This window comes from Acipenser ruthenus, chromosome 16 (assembly GCF_902713425.1).
Source record: "Acipenser ruthenus chromosome 16, fAciRut3.2 maternal haplotype, whole genome shotgun sequence".
NCBI classification, from domain to species: Eukaryota; Metazoa; Chordata; class Actinopteri; order Acipenseriformes; family Acipenseridae; genus Acipenser; species Acipenser ruthenus.
The window spans coordinates 31,833,278-31,850,975 of NC_081204.1; the positions used below are offsets into that span (position 1 = coordinate 31,833,278).

At 46.0% G+C, this 17,698-nt stretch overlaps 2 protein-coding genes across 5 annotated transcripts; one reads left to right on the forward strand and one right to left on the reverse strand.

Moving 5' to 3' along the window:
- The first annotated feature begins 79 nt into the window (after positions 1 to 79).
- On the forward strand, positions 80 to 9,617 carry LOC131697846 (uncharacterized protein CXorf65 homolog). Of its 2 annotated transcripts, XM_058989469.1 has the most exons (5): positions 80 to 261; positions 648 to 716; positions 2,511 to 2,638; positions 2,754 to 2,879; positions 9,551 to 9,617. In XM_058989469.1, the coding sequence occupies exons 1-4, from the start codon at positions 102 to 104 to the stop codon at positions 2,859 to 2,861; spliced, it is 465 nt and encodes a 154-aa protein (XP_058845452.1). In that variant the 5' UTR covers positions 80 to 101; the 3' UTR covers positions 2,862 to 2,879; positions 9,551 to 9,617. The 2 variants fall into 2 exon arrangements, with proteins under 2 accessions (XP_058845452.1, XP_058845451.1); XM_058989468.1 differs by lacking the exon at positions 9,551 to 9,617 and having other exon boundaries at positions 2,754 to 2,880.
- Positions 2,862 to 10,130, reverse strand: LOC131697845 (cytokine receptor common subunit gamma-like). 3 transcript variants are annotated; one of them, XM_058989464.1, is made up of 7 exons: positions 9,024 to 10,130; positions 8,643 to 8,707; positions 4,929 to 5,019; positions 4,315 to 4,490; positions 4,067 to 4,209; positions 3,464 to 3,632; positions 2,862 to 3,383 (listed from the first exon to the last, which is right to left on the reverse strand). In XM_058989464.1, exons 1-7 carry the CDS (start codon positions 9,050 to 9,052, stop codon positions 3,289 to 3,291), a joined length of 768 nt encoding a protein of 255 aa, XP_058845447.1. In that variant the 5' UTR covers positions 9,053 to 10,130; the 3' UTR covers positions 2,862 to 3,288. The 3 variants fall into 3 exon arrangements, with proteins under 3 accessions (XP_058845447.1, XP_058845448.1, XP_058845449.1); XM_058989465.1 differs by having other exon boundaries at positions 2,862 to 3,380; positions 9,024 to 10,129; XM_058989466.1 differs by lacking the exons at positions 8,643 to 8,707; positions 9,024 to 10,130 and adding an exon at positions 5,515 to 5,812.
- Between the last annotated feature and the right edge of the window lie 7,568 nt (positions 10,131 to 17,698).

The window sequence follows — 17,698 nt, forward strand, 5'->3', positions numbered from 1 at the left end:
CGTGCGGAATTAACCCCTGAAGGACCAATGCACGTTAAACGCCCGCACATAATTCTCATGCACAGCAATTGCTCGGATATGCATGGCTGGCTGTGTGAATAATGTTGTGCGCCTCTGCTTGGCGTCCTTGCGTTTCAGATCTGATTGACCTGTGTGATGAGAAGGGGATTCTGAAGCTGCTCTTCCTCTACAGAACCCCCCTGGAGAGTGCCAGCCGACTGCTCTACACCCGGGGCACTTACATCGTGTGCCGAGTCAACCGTGAGAGGGGGGGGGGGGGGGGGGGGGGGGGGGGGGGCACCAAACCAAACCAAACCAAACCTTCCCTCCCTTTAAAGCGACTACTACCCCCCCCCCCCCCCCCCACCCCCTCCCTCAATATACCTCCTTATTGATAGATTCTAAATATACTGATATTGCGCAGGTCAAAATGCTCCTTTCTTTCTCTCTTTCTTTCTTATTATGAATTCCAAATCCTTTTTTTTTGGAAACTCATCTCGCAGCATGCTGAGTGTTTTCTTTTTTTTTAGACGGCTCTGAGATAGTGAGGCGGTACAGATAGATGTAGTTTTTTGTTCAGTGCTACACTGCTAGGTAAAGTACTTCTTTGTTCTTGACGGTTCTGTTTAATTTGTTTTATTTTTTAGAGAACAAAGCAGACAGAGGCTACACATCCATTACCCCGATCCTGACCAGCCCTGAGACAGAAATGCAAGGTACTGCACGATGATCTGTTTGTGAAAGTGAGGGCTTATCCCGAGGTTCTCAGTACGTATTTACAAATATTCTCTTAGGTCAAACAGCGTTTTTTAAAATTGATAATAAACTAATACACCCTCTTCCAGTTAACTGAAAACTGGTTTCACGAACTGCAGAATTTACTGAACGAGTCAAAATGAGCATTAAAAAAAACACAGTCCCTACATATTTAAAATTCATGACTGTATATAATAAAAGGTTCTCTCTTCGATGGTCTCATAGGAAAGGTCTGAAACAAAGCTTGCACAGTGAGTCTATGTGAAGGAGGGAGACGAGCCTGCTGTACTGCACTGCCCCCTAGTATACAGCACTGGAACTTCTTATAGTTTGCTGTGGTTGAAGCACACCTAGGCAGTAGTTTCAGCCACAGCAGTGTCTGTAGTCCTGTCTTGTCTGTGTGTGATTCCAGAGTCGCAGCAGGGAGGCACAAGTGGAGCAGCTTTCTTTCTTTTATTCATTTCTTTGATTCATTTTATTGCATCACATCTTGATTTTTGTACCCATTGCAAAAGGTTCCCACTTCCAGAATCTCTCAAGTTACACCCCCTAGATTCCAAGTGCTCTCCCTTCTCTGCACTTGATCACAGCCTGACTGCTTACTGTCCCAAAAGAGTGAGCTGAAATTCACCTGCTACCCCAGAATCATTACAGTGTTTACTGAGGAACTAGGAGTGAAATCGCTGAATCCTATCTCTGTGCCTGTGTTTGTATCTGTGTTGTGTCTGTTTATCTGTGTTGTGTCTGTTTATCTGTGTTGTGTCTGTGTATCTGTGTTGTGTCTATGTATCTGTGTTGTGTCTGTGTATCTGTGTTGTGTCTGTGTATCTGTGTTGTGTCTGTGTATCTGTGTTGTGTCTATGTATCTGTGTTGTGTCTGTGTATCTGTGTTGTGTCTGTGTATCTGTGTTGTGTCTGTGTATCTGTGTTGTGTCTATGTATCTGTGTTGTGTCTGTGTATCTGTGTTGTGTCTGTGTATCTGTGTTGTGTCTGTGTATCTGTGTTGTGTCTATGTATCTGTGTTGTGTCTGTGTATCTGTGTTGTGTCTGTGTATCTGTGTTGTGTCTATGTATCTGTGTTGTGTCTATGTATCTGTGTTGTGTCTGTGTATCTGTGTTGTGTCTGTGTATCTGTGTTGTGTCTATGTATCTGTGTTGTGTCTGTGTATCTGTGTTGTGTCTGTGTATCTGTGTTGTGTCTATGTATCTGTGTTGTGTCTGTGTATCTGTGTTGTGTCTGTGTATCTGTGTTGTGTCTGTGTATCTGTGTTGTGTCTATGTATCTGTGTTGTGTCTGTGTATCTGTGTTGTGTCTGTGTATCTGTGTTGTGTCTGTGTATCTGTGTTGTGTCTGTGTATCTGTGTTGTGTCTATGTATCTGTGTTGTGTCTGTGTATCTGTGTTGTGTCTATGTATCTGTGTTGTGTCTATGTATCTGTGTTGTGTCTGTGTATCTGTGTTGTGTCTGTGTATCTGTGTTGTGTCTATGTATCTGTGTTGTGTCTGTGTATCTGTGTTGTGTCTATGTATCTGTGTTGTGTCTGTGTATCTGTGTTGTGTCTGTGTATCTGTGTTGTGTCTATGTATCTGTGTTGTGTCTGTGTATCTGTGTTGTGTCTGTGTATCTGTGTTGTGTCTGTGTATCTGTGTTGTGTCTATGTATCTGTGTTGTGTCTGTGTATCTGTGTTGTGTCTGTGTATCTGTGATGTGTCTGTTTATCTGTGTTGTGTCTGTTTATCTGTGTCGTGTCAGAGTTGCTGCAGGCCCAGGTTGGGAATCTGGAGAAGGCCCGTCTGAAGCAGCACCAGGCCCGGGTTCAGGAGAGGAGGCTGCAGCTGGTGAGCGACGGCGTTGTGCCCGCTGCTCAATCCAGCTCGACGGTAAGCTTCAAACCACAAACGCACCTCACTTTCAATTCAAACCAACCGAGACGCTGAGTTTCATAGAGCTTCCAGCTTTTCCAGGGCACTGACCTGAATTCCCTGTGTCTCTCAGATGAGAGGCAAAGCGGGAGGGAAAGCCGGGCATGTGAACTTGGAAATCCTGGAAGAGGAGCCCTTGAGGAAGACTGTGGGGAAGAAGACACTGAAGGGATCATTATAATCACAGTAAAATACTGCAGTAAGTGCTCTTTAATGGGTAAAAATGTGAATATTGCAGATACATATCATACTGCAGGTGAGCAATAACAGCAGCGTGTTTTAACTGGCTGGACTCACTGCGGCTACAATCTCAAAGCTCTTTACTCCAAATAGAGGTTTTTGTTTTGTTTTTTCAGATAAGGGGAACTCGCACCCAATAAAGTCACCCGAACAGAAATAAAACACTGACACGTGTAATGCCAGGGCTGGGAAGGGTTCTTAAGCTGTTGTCTGATCTGTTATAATTGTAATTGGTGTTGCACTAATGCCATATAAACGTCTTTGAGAAATCCAGCCCATTGCCTTTTACTGAAAATGCATTTATTCCTCTCGGTGATGAGGGAGGGGCGCACTCAGCCGACCGGCCAATGGCAGGCTCTTCTGTTGGCTCATCCAATCACAGAGTCTTCAAACAGCAAGAGCCAACCAATCGAAAGCAGAACTGCAGCTTGGAGTAGACCTGATCCCACCGTGGATCCACCTGCTGACCAGAGTGGAAGAGAGTCATGACGACCCTGATGAACTGCGTGCTGATGGGAGACAGGCTTTGAGGTTCAGACGTACCTTTACTGATGGCATTGCTCCCCCAGTACGCAGGCTGGCTCCAGTCACTCCAGTAGTCAGAGGCGCCACAGAACTCATTGATCCTGATCTTCACTTGGAACTCATGCAGCCCATCGCCATCGGGAAAGAGCAAGTTAAAGTACCTCTGAGAAGTAAATGTTGGGGAGTTCTGGGGGGGAAGCACAGAATGGAGCACATTGACAAATATCAGCCATCTCAAAGTTCGAAGGAGCCAATGCTTCTGAAGCTATGCACTTCGATCTGATTAAAAACCAGCCCGATACCACGTGGCCTGCATGCAGAATACACAGAGGGGTTTGGAAATCAATTCCTCACACAGGAAGCTTGAATCCAATTGGACTGTGCACAGCAACAGGGCTGTTACCACTCTTCAATCAACACTGGTGCTGGGTGAGACCGCCAAACCCATCAACATTTGCCCCAAGCCGAGCTCAAACCCAGGTCCAGATGCGCTAGACCAGTAGAAGTGAATATACATGTAAAGTGATAGATTTCATTAACCCCCAGTACCATCAAGCTCCTATAAGAAGTCTATCGCCACACTCCGACTCTTCTGCACTTATAAAAGACGCAGCTCCTTACCTGCCAGGCAGAGTCCGCGCTGCTTCTATACCTCACTATGGACTCCAGGCACTGGGATTTGCTCATGCTGGTGTTCCAGTACAGGTACAGACCATTGCTGCTGCTGATGACCACGGTCAGGTTTACTGGGGAGTACAGTTTCACTGACACACAGACACAGAGAGAAAACAACATTAACCAATAGAGAAGCGCAGTGCTTGTAATCACAGCCTCTGGCACACTGGGTAGTTAGACAATGGCTGTGGTACCTAATGGTTTCAGGAAGATGTCTTTGTTCCAGATGGCCGTGTTGTTGGCTGAGGACAGCTGCACTTGGAAAGTTGCAAAGCGCATGTGGGAGTTGTACTCCAGTCTGCAGCCCACATTGTAGCCCTCCACCTGGGTGTAACTCGGGCACTCTGCATACTCAGCGCCTGTCCTGTACCTGGTTCAGAAACAGTAAGACATGAAGCCAGTGCACCAACAAAACTGCACGTTAGACCATACCCTGCAGAATACCAACGAATTACAAAAGCGCATTGGTAGAATCCCAATGGAAACCTGCCCATACCTGCACTGTTAGTTGTCAAAGAGAAAGGCACATTAACCATGCTGGAGAGGAAAGTATGGCAGAGAGGCTTGAAACAGTCCCCCCTGCAGCAGTGCTTGTGCAGGAACTCCAGCTGCAAGCACACGGCTTTCTTTTACTGGTTCCTAAAAGGTGGGATTGCACAGAGCTTGCACCGCAGGCTGCACTGAGGCAGCTTACTGCTGGAACGCCTTATTAAAACTCATGGGCTGCCTGCAGACTCTCATGACAGGTATAGTGCTGGGCAGTGCAGTGGGTTTATCATTGAAAGCAGTGGCTCAGTGGCGCCCTCACCTGCTCTGGAAGGTGTAGTTGCGGTCTGGCCTGCCCGTCTCCTTCCAGGTGCACTCAGTGTAGTCCTCGTCATGGATGAGGCAGCGCACACCTGCACGGAGGTGATCAAATAGCTTCAGGTTCACCTGCACTGCGGTTTTCTTTTTTTTGTTGTTGTTGTTGTTATTTACTCATAGCCCAATGCATTCTGGTACTTGTAGTCCTGTCTGTGTCTCTTAAAGGGGAAGTCTTGCTGGGTGTTTTTAAGGTGAATGATAAATGAGCAATGGCAAATCATAAAACACCTGTCAACCAGCTGTGAAAGCTTGTGTATACATGTATTCAGTAGAGCCTATTAAAAGGTATCGCCAAGAAAAAAAGAACAGCAAAAAACTATTACCATCTGGACAAGCATAGAGTATCCTATTTTAAAGACTGAAAGAATGAAAGAAAAATGTATTTTAGTGTTTTCTTTCTGCCTTCATTTGTGTAAACAAGGACTTACACGAGTCAGACACCTGTGATGTTCATTTATACAAGGACTTACACGAGTCACAGACCTGTGATGTTTTTATATTACTGTGCCGATCAAAAGAAACGCACTTACCGAGTTCCCTACCGCCGTCTACTGCGCTGAACACGACAGCAAACACGAGTACCGCTATCAGAGACATCCCAAAGAGTAATACTGCTGGACAGTCAGCCCGCTGCGTCTAGGGAGAGAGGCGATCTTCTGAAGCTTATAAAAGGTTTTCGAAATTTATCTTCAGCCCAAAACAGACCACCTTTTTTGTGAGTGGGCTGTTATTGTCGATGTTCCTGTTTTGATTGAGTTCCGTTAAAAAGTATGTTCAGGATTAAGAAATGGGATGTGGTTCATTTATATAAACAGACCCAGAATGAGTCATCTTCTGGGAAATTGAAAAAAAAAAAAAAAAAAAAAAATCTGGAATTAAGCAATGTCCTATTTTTTTTCATTGATAATAAATAATAATAATAATAAAATGAAACACGAGCTCTTTTTAAATCAAGGTAGCGGATTATTCCAGTCCATAGAACACGCGCTCAGTAAGTCTGTAAAGAGCTGACAGGACCAGGGACCCGATTAGGGTTGTTAAAAATGGAACCTCTAGAAATCTTAAAACCATCCAATAATAATAATATATGATCACATTCACGCTGTGCGTCGATTGCAGCGATATTATCTTGATTTGTTAACGTGTGCTCCGTTTACGGGACTGGTGTCGCTGTGTGGAAGCATAGGGTTAAAAACCAGGAATCTCTTCAGAACGGCGTATTGAAATCCCGGGACACCTTCTTCAAAACCGGGACGATCCTGGGAAAACAAGGACAGGTAGCAACCCAAGAACCGTCCAAACACCAAGCAGCGGTCAGCTGGTGACGAGATAGGTAGCTAAATCAAATCTCAGACACATACACCAAATATATCCGTTTCGTTTCTTCGTTTCTTTCAATGCACAGTGCATATTAAACAATGACTTCTAAACTTTTTTTTTGGGGGGGGGGGCTGTTTAACCAGCTCCTCGACCAGCACCAAGAACCAACAGGACCAGCAAACCCAGCAGCTGTGCAAACGAGAAGCGAAACCGTGGCAATTTGACACAACTTTCCCCATCGGGTATCGAAAGCGACACAAGACACCGCTGTGATTTAACGGCAGCTTGCCTTGCGGTCATGTACTTCTGTCAAGTGTACTTCTCAGAATTAGCTCTGGATCTCTCCGCCCCCCCCCCCCCCCCCCCCCCCATTTCATGAGAGCGTGTAGTTAAACGTGTGTCGAGATGGAAATGCACAATACAGTGCAGCTGAGCCGTGTGATCCTAGGAACAATTGGAGTAATATCTAGCCATACAGTTCCAAACACAATAAGAAGGTTTGTAAAGATCCTGCCTTGTGAGACTTTAATAGACTACTCGCATGCTAATATACTGTGGAAATGACACGCGTGTATCTCACTTCTATATGTAAGGGGTACTAGAAATAACTAAACCAGGGGTCCAATTGCGGTCCACGTTTAACAGGTAAACACTGCTTCAGCATCTGGGTGGATGTTTAATTGCTTGAATTAAACAGCTTAGACCAGGGTTGGAACACAGACCTGGAGTCGAAGGACCAACTCTAGACAACCCTGAAGTAACTCAAGAAGCCAGAACATGTCACGTATTTTCATGTTATGACTGTGCCATATGACCCATAATAAGATTTTTTTTTTTAAAACACATAGAGAGGACCAATCAGTGTCACAACAATGATGAAGCATTTCTCTGGAAACCTGTCAGCTTGACTTGATCATATACTGTCCACACTCCTCTACTTCCTGACTAACAGTGACACGCGTCTCTGTGCTCAGGGTTCAGGACAGTGTGTTGTTGTTGCTGCTTCCAGTGAGGTGCTATATCAACTGTGAACACATGAGGGCAGCAGAGGTGCACGTCGCACCCCTCTGCGCAGCCGCTTCTCCTCTCAGCTCCAGTAAACAACCCCCTGCCTGAGGAAGCTTTCACTCAGGCAAGCAGGACTGTGCTGGTAGGGATGGATGCCCACGTCTAAAGCTCACCTGGCACAAAACATGTTCTTTTTTTTAAAGAGGTCTCCTCATGCCCTTATAGTAAAGACACATTCTTCCTGGTGTCATATTGCTCCAGTGATCTCATTGTGGTTGCTCTGAGCCTGGGATGGCTGCTCCTGCACTGTACCGTGAGAGAGGAGTGGGCAGGGGGTGTTTTCACCCCACAATCCTGGTAGGAATGTACCGCTGGCGTACCCCTGGGCTGAGTGCACAATGGGGCCGATTGTTAACGAGTTAATCAGAATGCAGATTGGGCTCTTTTCTAGTCCTCTCGTTTACTTGTTTATGTGCTTTGTTTTCTCAGTCTCAATTTGGGGATTTTAGCGCACAGGTCGAGTTACACGTCTCTAACAGAGATGTAAGGTAACTGGAAGCATTGCCAGTGTGCAACTAAACACAACAAATGGGAGAGCCTTCTATTCTCCAGACAGAGCCCCTGGGCCCCTGAACCCTGTCTGCTGCTTGTTGGTCTGCAAGCTAGATTGATCTGTGCCAGCTTCTGCGAGGCAGTATGAGGCCTGTTTCATAGGTCCAGTCAATGCCAGATCCTCTTTTAAATACATTGTGAGTTATTGAGTAACGCTGCATGTTGGTACCAGTGTACTAGTGAGTCAGGACCTCTGTACTGTTCCAGAGCCCCTGACTTGTCAGTGGTGCTCATGCAGTGCACTGCTAATGGTTCAGCCTGGGCATAGGGGATGGCCAAAGCTGGTGATTCCACTCCTGGGCTTTGTTCCAACCCTGTTTTAAATGGTTTAATTCATCCAATTGAAACTGCACCCACACCCTTACGTAGTTCATGATATCACTGTCCCTGTTAAACCTGGAGTGGAATAGCCCTCCAGGACTGGGATTGGACATCTCTCATAGGATATGGTAATGGTATCCCAATGGTATTTTTTTAAACCCCTCTTTAAGGGAGCGTACAGAGGAATAAAACACAGATTTTGTTTGTTTCTTGCACCAGCTCACTAAGCGGTATTCAAAGTCTCTTGCACCACCTTGCCAGCTGCAACTAACTGATCACATCCAACTTTGCAACAGTGTAGGGTTTTTAAATCCATTGTATTATTGACTTTGCTTATGCATTTTCAAGTTCAATCACAATTGCCCGAGATCCGTACACTTTTGAGACGATCCCTTACCCTTAAGGATGATGTCACCTCCAGGCGCTGTGATTGGTGGGTATGAATACCTGTATGTTACCAAGCTGAAAGAAGTGAGAAAATGATAAACAACAGATATTATTAGAACTGAGACGACAGTGGAAAGGTTTTTTTTTTGCCTGTTTCTTATTAATATGTGTCATTTTTTTTCGTCTTCTCACAAATCAATTTTAGGTTACTTTCGCAGTGAGCAAACACAGCCCACTACTGCCTGGGTTGAAATTGTGTGGCTTTGCTGTTTACAAGATGAGGATTCTAGTCATGTTAATCTAAATGTTCCAGAAAAACAAACTACAGAGCAGTGCAAGAAGCAGCCTTCCAGCTGCAGTGGCCCGCAGTCCTGCTGAGCTCCACACTCACCTACAATCCCTTGCTCTCTGTTCACCCATGTTCTGTGTTCCCCTTATCAGAAAGCAGCTCCCCCAAGGCAGTCACTGGGTGAGCCACAAAGGCGCCAGTATGCAATAACAGTATGCATCTTTTAATGTCATCTCCAAGCTGGGTTCCCTTGTTAAAGTTTATCATGCTCTCTACATTTGTTTTGCAATCCCCCCACATGCTTCTGGGATGCATTTCCATCGTGTAGAGAAGCATACCTCCAGGGGGGAGACTCTAGAATTCTTTAGGCAGCTTTTTCACTAATTCATCTCAATCCCTATAATTATGTCAAGTTTCACGCAGATCTGTTTTGTATTTTCTCCTGGAAGAACTGAAATAACAAGTGGACATTTTCTCCTTATCCAGTCGAATCTAATGTAAAAAAAGGAAGGTTTTCAGATGCTGCAAAGCGCCTCTATCTGTGCTGTTCAGACAGCTGGGGCAGGCGAGGTGTGGGGATGTATTTTCTGTACACAGCATCACAGCAATGCCTTCGTTTATTCTAACAGGCAGGAATAATTACTGGGACTCTGGAATGGAGAGCAGCTGGAAGGAGGCTGTTTACCAGCATGCAGCCGAAGCAGTGCAGTGGAAACCCTGCAGAAGAAGGAGCCCGGCTGCCCTGAACTTGAGGGAATAAAACAGCATTGTCTGCTTTCTCTCTGTGCTGTAGCTAAGCATTCCCGTGCACTCTGATTTGGGATTTTAGTTAGCTATGTGCAGAAAGAAGGCAACACGCCAGACGTTGTGAGCAGCAGCACCTGAAACACAAGGAGCATTGACACAACGCCTGCTGAACAGTTTGATTCTGTGATATTGAATGGGATGAGCCGCTTCTCCTGGTCCCAGTATAACCCGAGTTCTTATGGCAGGTTCTTGTGACTGGCCCGTGTTTGTTTTGTTATATACTGCATTCCGCACTGCAAGGCGCCGTCTTCATTTAGTGCAGGGGTGGTAGATAATGTTCTCTCTTTGATTTGTCTGTTTTCTCATGGCCATGTATTTAATTGAGTATTCACCTTGGGAGGGCTCCGGCCATGAAAGTCTCTATATTCTAGTGCTGCTTGGTGTAGTTTATTTTCATCATCGAGGAATTCAACTAGCCTTCTTCCTTGTGCAGTTAACACGGCACAGACCTGCCTTACCCCTATATACTGTATGTATATATATATATATATATATATATATATGATTTCCATTACACGAGAGTAGATGTTAAAACTTCATGCTGATTTGAACTCGGCTCTCGCCAAGATAAGCACCAACTAAGACGTAGCTTTACAGTAAACTAATGTGATCCATATGTGTCTCCATCCATTTACGTTTCCTTCCATATGATGATGTAGATATCCTTCTGTCTGGTGTTAATGGCTGAAGTGTAATGCTGGCTCCAGGGATCAGCTTATTTTGCCTCCCTGGCGCATCAGCACACACGACGGCTGCGATGCTGGCTCCGGGGATCAACCAAAGTGCGGCCTCCCCAGCGCATCAGCATGACAACCGTCTGGATTGAGCTAAGTAGGGTACATCTCTGGGGTTTTCAAGTGGGCACCTTCCATCCTCAGTGTTTCGTCGACTAGCCCACGACACCTCAAGAGGGCTCGACGGTGATTCTGGCGTCCCAGCATCACCCCCCTCCGTCCCCCACTCAACTCAGCCCAGCTTACTTACCTGTCCCCAGCCAGAATCTTTCCGTCTCAACCACAGCCAGTTGCTGCTCCTCTCTGCTGCTTCAGATAAGTTCTTCACTGTGCGACGCAACTCTTGGCCACTGAATCCGACGTCTCTGAGAAACCGGGTTGTAGAGTGTGCCACAAATCCTCGACAACCCACTTCCACTGGGTAAACCCGAACTCTCCATCCTCGCTGTTCCGCTTCAGTGGCTAGTTGAGCATACCGCAGTTTCTTCCTCTCATACGCCTCATCTACAGCGTCCTCCCATGGCACTGTTAACTCTACCAGGTGAACAAGGCGTGCTGATCCAGACCACAAGACAATATCTGGTCGAAGGTTAGTGGTGGCAATCTCAGGTGGAAAAATAAGCCGTTGACCAACATCTGCCAGCATATTCCAGTCTCTAGCAGCTTCCAGTTGTCCTGGGCGAGGATTGGTTTTAACACCTTTTCTTGGTGGTTGCTCTCCTGGGCGGAGGAATGTTGTCTTTTGTGTGTAATGTTTTGATGGAACAGGTGGCAACTTATTGGTCATGTTACGCTTGTCTTCCAATGCTAAGGCCAAACATCGCAGCACCTGGTCATGGCGCCAAGTAAACCGTCCTTGGCTAAGAGCCACCTTACATCCTGTCAAAATGTGCCTTAATGTTGCAGGTGATGAACACAAAGGACATGAGGGATCCTCTCCTACCCAGAGGTTTAGGTTCTGTGGTGATGGGAGAACATCATATGTTGACCTGATGAGGAAACTGATCCTGCTCTGTTCCATTGACCATAGGTCTTGCCAGCCAATCTTGCGTTGTTCCACACTCTCCCATCTCATCCATTCTCCCTGTTTGGCCTGGGAAATGGCCTTTATACACCTCATCCTCTCCTCCTGCTTCTGCACCTCGTTGACTACCAGCTTCCTTCTTTGAGCTGGGGCCGCCTTGTGCCATGTAGGAGGAGTTGAACTGAAACCAAGACCCCCTCTTCCATGCTGAACTTGCCCCATGATATCACCAATTCGAAGGGCAGCCTTTGCATCTTCCACAGCTTTCTTTGCCGCCCACTTTCTTCCAGTTTTCAACACAGGTGCTGCCTCCCTTACGCATTTATCGCGTGACTCTACTAATGTCATTTCCAGTCTGACCTTGGCGCACTTAAACTCCTCGGTTAGAGCAGAGACTGGTAGCTGCAGTATTCCTTTACCATAAAGTCCCACTCTGCTGAGGCAGCGTGGAACTCCCAACCATTTCCTGATGTATGAACTGATTAAAGCTTCCAGCTTCTCTACTGTTGTCAAAGAAACCTCGTACACAGTCAGTGGCCACAGCAACCTCGGCAGTAGACCAAACTGAAAGCACCAGAGTTTTAGTTTACCTGGTAGTGCGCAGCTGTCTATGCTCTTCAACCCTTCCACTGCTTGTTGTCTAACTTCTCCCACACGAACTGTGTCCTTTAGATCCCCGTCGTACCATCTCCCAAGACTCTTCACTGGCTTCTCAGACACTGTTGGTATTGCCTCACCATTAATGAAGAATGTTTTATCTACTACTTTGCCTTTAATTATAGAGATGCTCCTTGATTTAGTGGGCTTGAATTGCATTCGTGCCCATTCAATGTTATTGGTTAATTTGCCCAATAATCGATTAGTGCAGGCTACTGTTGTAGTCATGGTTGTCATGTCATCCATGTATGCTCGAATTGGTGGTAGTCGCATTCCAGAAGCCAAGCGCTCTCCTCCTACTACCCATTTTGATGCCCTAATGATTACTTCCATTGCCATGGTAAAAGCCAGTGGAGAAATGGTGCATCCTGCCATTATTCCAACCTCTAGGCATTGCCATGTAGTGCTGAATTCTGAAGTTGAAAAACTGAATTGCAAATCTCCAAAATAGGCTTTCACTAAATTTGTTATTGTCATCGGTACACTGAAAAAATCAAATGCTGCCCAAAGTAGTTCATGTGGCACTGAACCATATGCATTAGCCAAATCCAGGAATGTCACATGGAGCTCCTTCCTCTCCTTTTTAGCTGATTGAATTTGTTGCCAGATCACATTGATGTGTTCTAAGCAACCTGGGAAACCTGGAATGCCCGCTTTTTGTATTGAAGTGTCAATGAAGCAGTTCTTTAATAGGTAAGCTGACAATCTCTGAGCAATAATGCTGAAGAAAATCTTGCCTTCTACGTTTAATAGGGAAATGGGACGAAACTGACTGATGCTTGTAGAATCTTTTTCTTTAGGTATAAAGACTCCACCTGCTCGGCGCCATGCTCTTGGTACAACCTGTTTTTCCCATGCCACTTTCATCAATTTCCACAGAATTCGTAGAACTCCTGAAGCACTCTTGTACACTCTGTACGGAACTCCATTAGGCCCTGGAGATGATGAAGCCCTTGCTTTTTTCACAGCTTGCTCTATTTCTTTCCACTTAGGTGCACAGTCCTCCATTTGGTATTCTGGTGGATTGATAGGTGGGATGTCTGACGGAATTGACATAGGCTCCTGCCTTTTTGAATCTGTATGTGTTTCCTCCAAATATCTCTCCAGCTCAACCTTAGATGCTTTTAGTGTGCCATTCTTCTCACTGGTGAATAACTTCTTTACAAATTTGAATGGGTCTTTATAAAAGTTAGCTCTCGCACGCTCCTTCTTTTTGTAGCGTTTCCGTAGGCGCTCAGCTCTGCGCAATGTTGCAAGCTTATCTTTTATGACCCTTTGTAAGAGATTGAGTCCCTCCTTCTGACTTTGTTCTGCTCTTCTCCATTGGTTCCTCAGCTGTCTCCTTTCTCTAACTAAGCGTTCAATCTCCTGCTGCCGTCTAGACTTTCCAGGAATAGTTTGTACTTTTTCCTTCCTTTTTTCAACTCCAAACCTCTCACTTCCATATGCGTAGATGATGTCCCCAAATTTATCCAGCTTCTTTTCAACTGTTCCACTTAATCTTTCCAATGCAACGCAGAGATCTGTGTTTACTGTGTCCCATGCAGTTTTCTCACAAGCTCTTGGCCATTTAACTCCAGGCTTGTGCCCGTTGAGGTTCTTTTCTCTCTTATGCTGGTTTGTCTGACCGGGTTCACAAGGATCATTAGGTTCATCACTAACTGTGTCCATGCAAGTCCTCCTCACATCTATGACAGGGGTGCTGATATCCTGCGAACTGTGGTTTGCTTCCTGTCGCTGGATTTCATTCGACTGACTTGACTGACTTCGTAAGAAGTACTGATCAATGCGAGGCCCTTGTCCCTTCTTCCTCAAGCATTTCATTCTCCCTTGATGAATCTTCAAACCCCTGACCGTTGTCGCCTTGCTCCAGCCGCAGACACAAACCTGGAGTTCTATGTCTTTGTTAACTGCAGATCTTGAACTAGTCTTTTGTGAAGTACTCTCCATACTCATATCCGTTTCCGTTCCTAAGTCGTTAACCGTGTTGTCCAACGTTGAGTCATCTTCCGCCCCCGCTCTCGCAGACTCTAGGGGTATTTTTCTCTTTAATTTCTTAGAAGCCTTGGGCGGGTGTCTCCAGCATCCTGTAAACACAGAGCTGGATTCTGCCGACAAGGGTAGCTAACCCTTACCAGCCCCAATGGGGTCTCTTTCCTCCTGTCAGCTGTCTCTCCAGGCTGTCACAAGGTCTTTCCCTTGTTGCCAGCTGCACTATTCACAGCAGTCACTGGACGTATCCAGATCTTCATGATTTCCATTACACGAGAGTAGATGTTAAAACTTCATGCTGATTTGAACTCGGCTCTCGCCAAGATAAGCACCAACTAAGACGTAGCTTTACAGTAAACTAATGTGATCCATATGTGTCTCCATCCATTTACGTTTCCTTCCATATGATGATGTAGATATCCTTCTGTCTGGTGTTAATGGCTGAAGTGTAATGCTGGCTCCAGGGATCAGCTTATTTTGCCTCCCTGGCGCATCAGCACACACGACGGCTGCGATGCTGGCTCCGGGGATCAACCAAAGTGCGGCCTCCCCAGCGCATCAGCATGACAACCGTCTGGATTGAGCTAAGTAGGGTACATCTCTGGGGTTTTCAAGTGGGCACCTTCCATCCTCAGTGTTTCGTCGACTAGCCCACGACACCTCAAGAGGGCTCGACGGTGATTCTGGCGTCCCAGCATCACCCCCCTCCGTCCCCCACTCAACTCAGCCCAGCTTACTTACCTGTCCCCAGCCAGAATCTTTCCGTCTCAACCACAGCCAGTTGCTGCTCCTCTCTGCTGCTTCAGATAAGTTCTTCACTGTGCGACGCAACTCTTGGCCACTGAATCCGACGTCTCTGAGAAACCGGGTTGTAGAGTGTGCCACAAATCCTCGACAACCCACTTCCACTGGGTAAACCCGAACTCTCCATCCTCGCTGTTCCGCTTCAGTGGCTAGTTGAGCATACCGCAGTTTCTTCCTCTCATACGCCTCATCTACAGCGTCCTCCCATGGCACTGTTAACTCTACCAGGTGAACAAGGCGTGCTGATCCAGACCACAAGACAATATCTGGTCGAAGGTTAGTGGTGGCAATCTCAGGTGGAAAAATAAGCCGTTGACCAACATCTGCCAGCATATTCCAGTCTCTAGCAGCTTCCAGTTGTCCTGGGCGAGGATTGGTTTTAACACCTTTTCTTGGTGGTTGCTCTCCTGGGCGGAGGAATGTTGTCTTTTGTGTGTAATGTTTTGATGGAACAGGTGGCAACTTATTGGTCATGTTACGCTTGTCTTCCAATGCTAAGGCCAAACATCGCAGCACCTGGTCATGGCGCCAAGTAAACCGTCCTTGGCTAAGAGCCACCTTACATCCTGTCAAAATGTGCCTTAATGTTGCAGGTGATGAACACAAAGGACATGAGGGATCCTCTCCTACCCAGAGGTTTAGGTTCTGTGGTGATGGGAGAACATCATATGTTGACCTGATGAGGAAACTGATCCTGCTCTGTTCCATTGACCATAGGTCTTGCCAGCCAATCTTGCGTTGTTCCACACTCTCCCATCTCATCCATTCTCCCTGTTTGGCCTGGGAAATGGCCTTTATACACCTCATCCTCTCCTCCTGCTTCTGCACCTCGTTGACTACCAGCTTCCTTCTTTGAGCTGGGGCCGCCTTGTGCCATGTAGGAGGAGTTGAACTGAAACCAAGACCCCCTCTTCCATGCTGAACTTGCCCCATGATATCACCAATTCGAAGGGCAGCCTTTGCATCTTCCACAGCTTTCTTTGCCGCCCACTTTCTTCCAGTTTTCAACACAGGTGCTGCCTCCCTTACGCATTTATCGCGTGACTCTACTAATGTCATTTCCAGTCTGACCTTGGCGCACTTAAACTCCTCGGTTAGAGCAGAGACTGGTAGCTGCAGTATTCCTTTACCATAAAGTCCCACTCTGCTGAGGCAGCGTGGAACTCCCAACCATTTCCTGATGTATGAACTGATTAAAGCTTCCAGCTTCTCTACTGTTGTCAAAGAAACCTCGTACACAGTCAGTGGCCACAGCAACCTCGGCAGTAGACCAAACTGAAAGCACCAGAGTTTTAGTTTACCTGGTAGTGCGCAGCTGTCTATGCTCTTCAACCCTTCCACTGCTTGTTGTCTAACTTCTCCCACACGAACTGTGTCCTTTAGATCCCCGTCGTACCATCTCCCAAGACTCTTCACTGGCTTCTCAGACACTGTTGGTATTGCCTCACCATTAATGAAGAATGTTTTATCTACTACTTTGCCTTTAATTATAGAGATGCTCCTTGATTTAGTGGGCTTGAATTGCATTCGTGCCCATTCAATGTTATTGGTTAATTTGCCCAATAATCGATTAGTGCAGGCTACTGTTGTAGTCATGGTTGTCATGTCATCCATGTATGCTCGAATTGGTGGTAGTCGCATTCCAGAAGCCAAGCGCTCTCCTCCTACTACCCATTTTGATGCCCTAATGATTACTTCCATTGCCATGGTAAAAGCCAGTGGAGAAATGGTGCATCCTGCCATTATTCCAACCTCTAGGCATTGCCATGTAGTGCTGAATTCTGAAGTTGAAAAACTGAATTGCAAATCTCCAAAATAGGCTTTCACTAAATTTGTTATTGTCATCGGTACACTGAAAAAATCAAATGCTGCCCAAAGTAGTTCATGTGGCACTGAACCATATGCATTAGCCAAATCCAGGAATGTCACATGGAGCTCCTTCCTCTCCTTTTTAGCTGATTGAATTTGTTGCCAGATCACATTGATGTGTTCTAAGCAACCTGGGAAACCTGGAATGCCCGCTTTTTGTATTGAAGTGTCAATGAAGCAGTTCTTTAATAGGTAAGCTGACAATCTCTGAGCAATAATGCTGAAGAAAATCTTGCCTTCTACGTTTAATAGGGAAATGGGACGAAACTGACTGATGCTTGTAGAATCTTTTTCTTTAGGTATAAAGACTCCACCTGCTCGGCGCCATGCTCTTGGTACAACCTGTTTTTCCCATGCCACTTTCATCAATTTCCACAGAATTCGTAGAACTCCTGAAGCACTCTTGTACACTCTGTACGGAACTCCATTAGGCCCTGGAGATGATGAAGCCCTTGCTTTTTTCACAGCTTGCTCTATTTCTTTCCACTTAGGTGCACAGTCCTCCATTTGGTATTCTGGTGGATTGATAGGTGGGATGTCTGACGGAATTGACATAGGCTCCTGCCTTTTTGAATCTGTATGTGTTTCCTCCAAATATCTCTCCAGCTCAACCTTAGATGCTTTTAGTGTGCCATTCTTCTCACTGGTGAATAACTTCTTTACAAATTTGAATGGGTCTTTATAAAAGTTAGCTCTCGCACGCTCCTTCTTTTTGTAGCGTTTCCGTAGGCGCTCAGCTCTGCGCAATGTTGCAAGCTTATCTTTTATGACCCTTTGTAAGAGATTGAGTCCCTCCTTCTGACTTTGTTCTGCTCTTCTCCATTGGTTCCTCAGCTGTCTCCTTTCTCTAACTAAGCGTTCAATCTCCTGCTGCCGTCTAGACTTTCCAG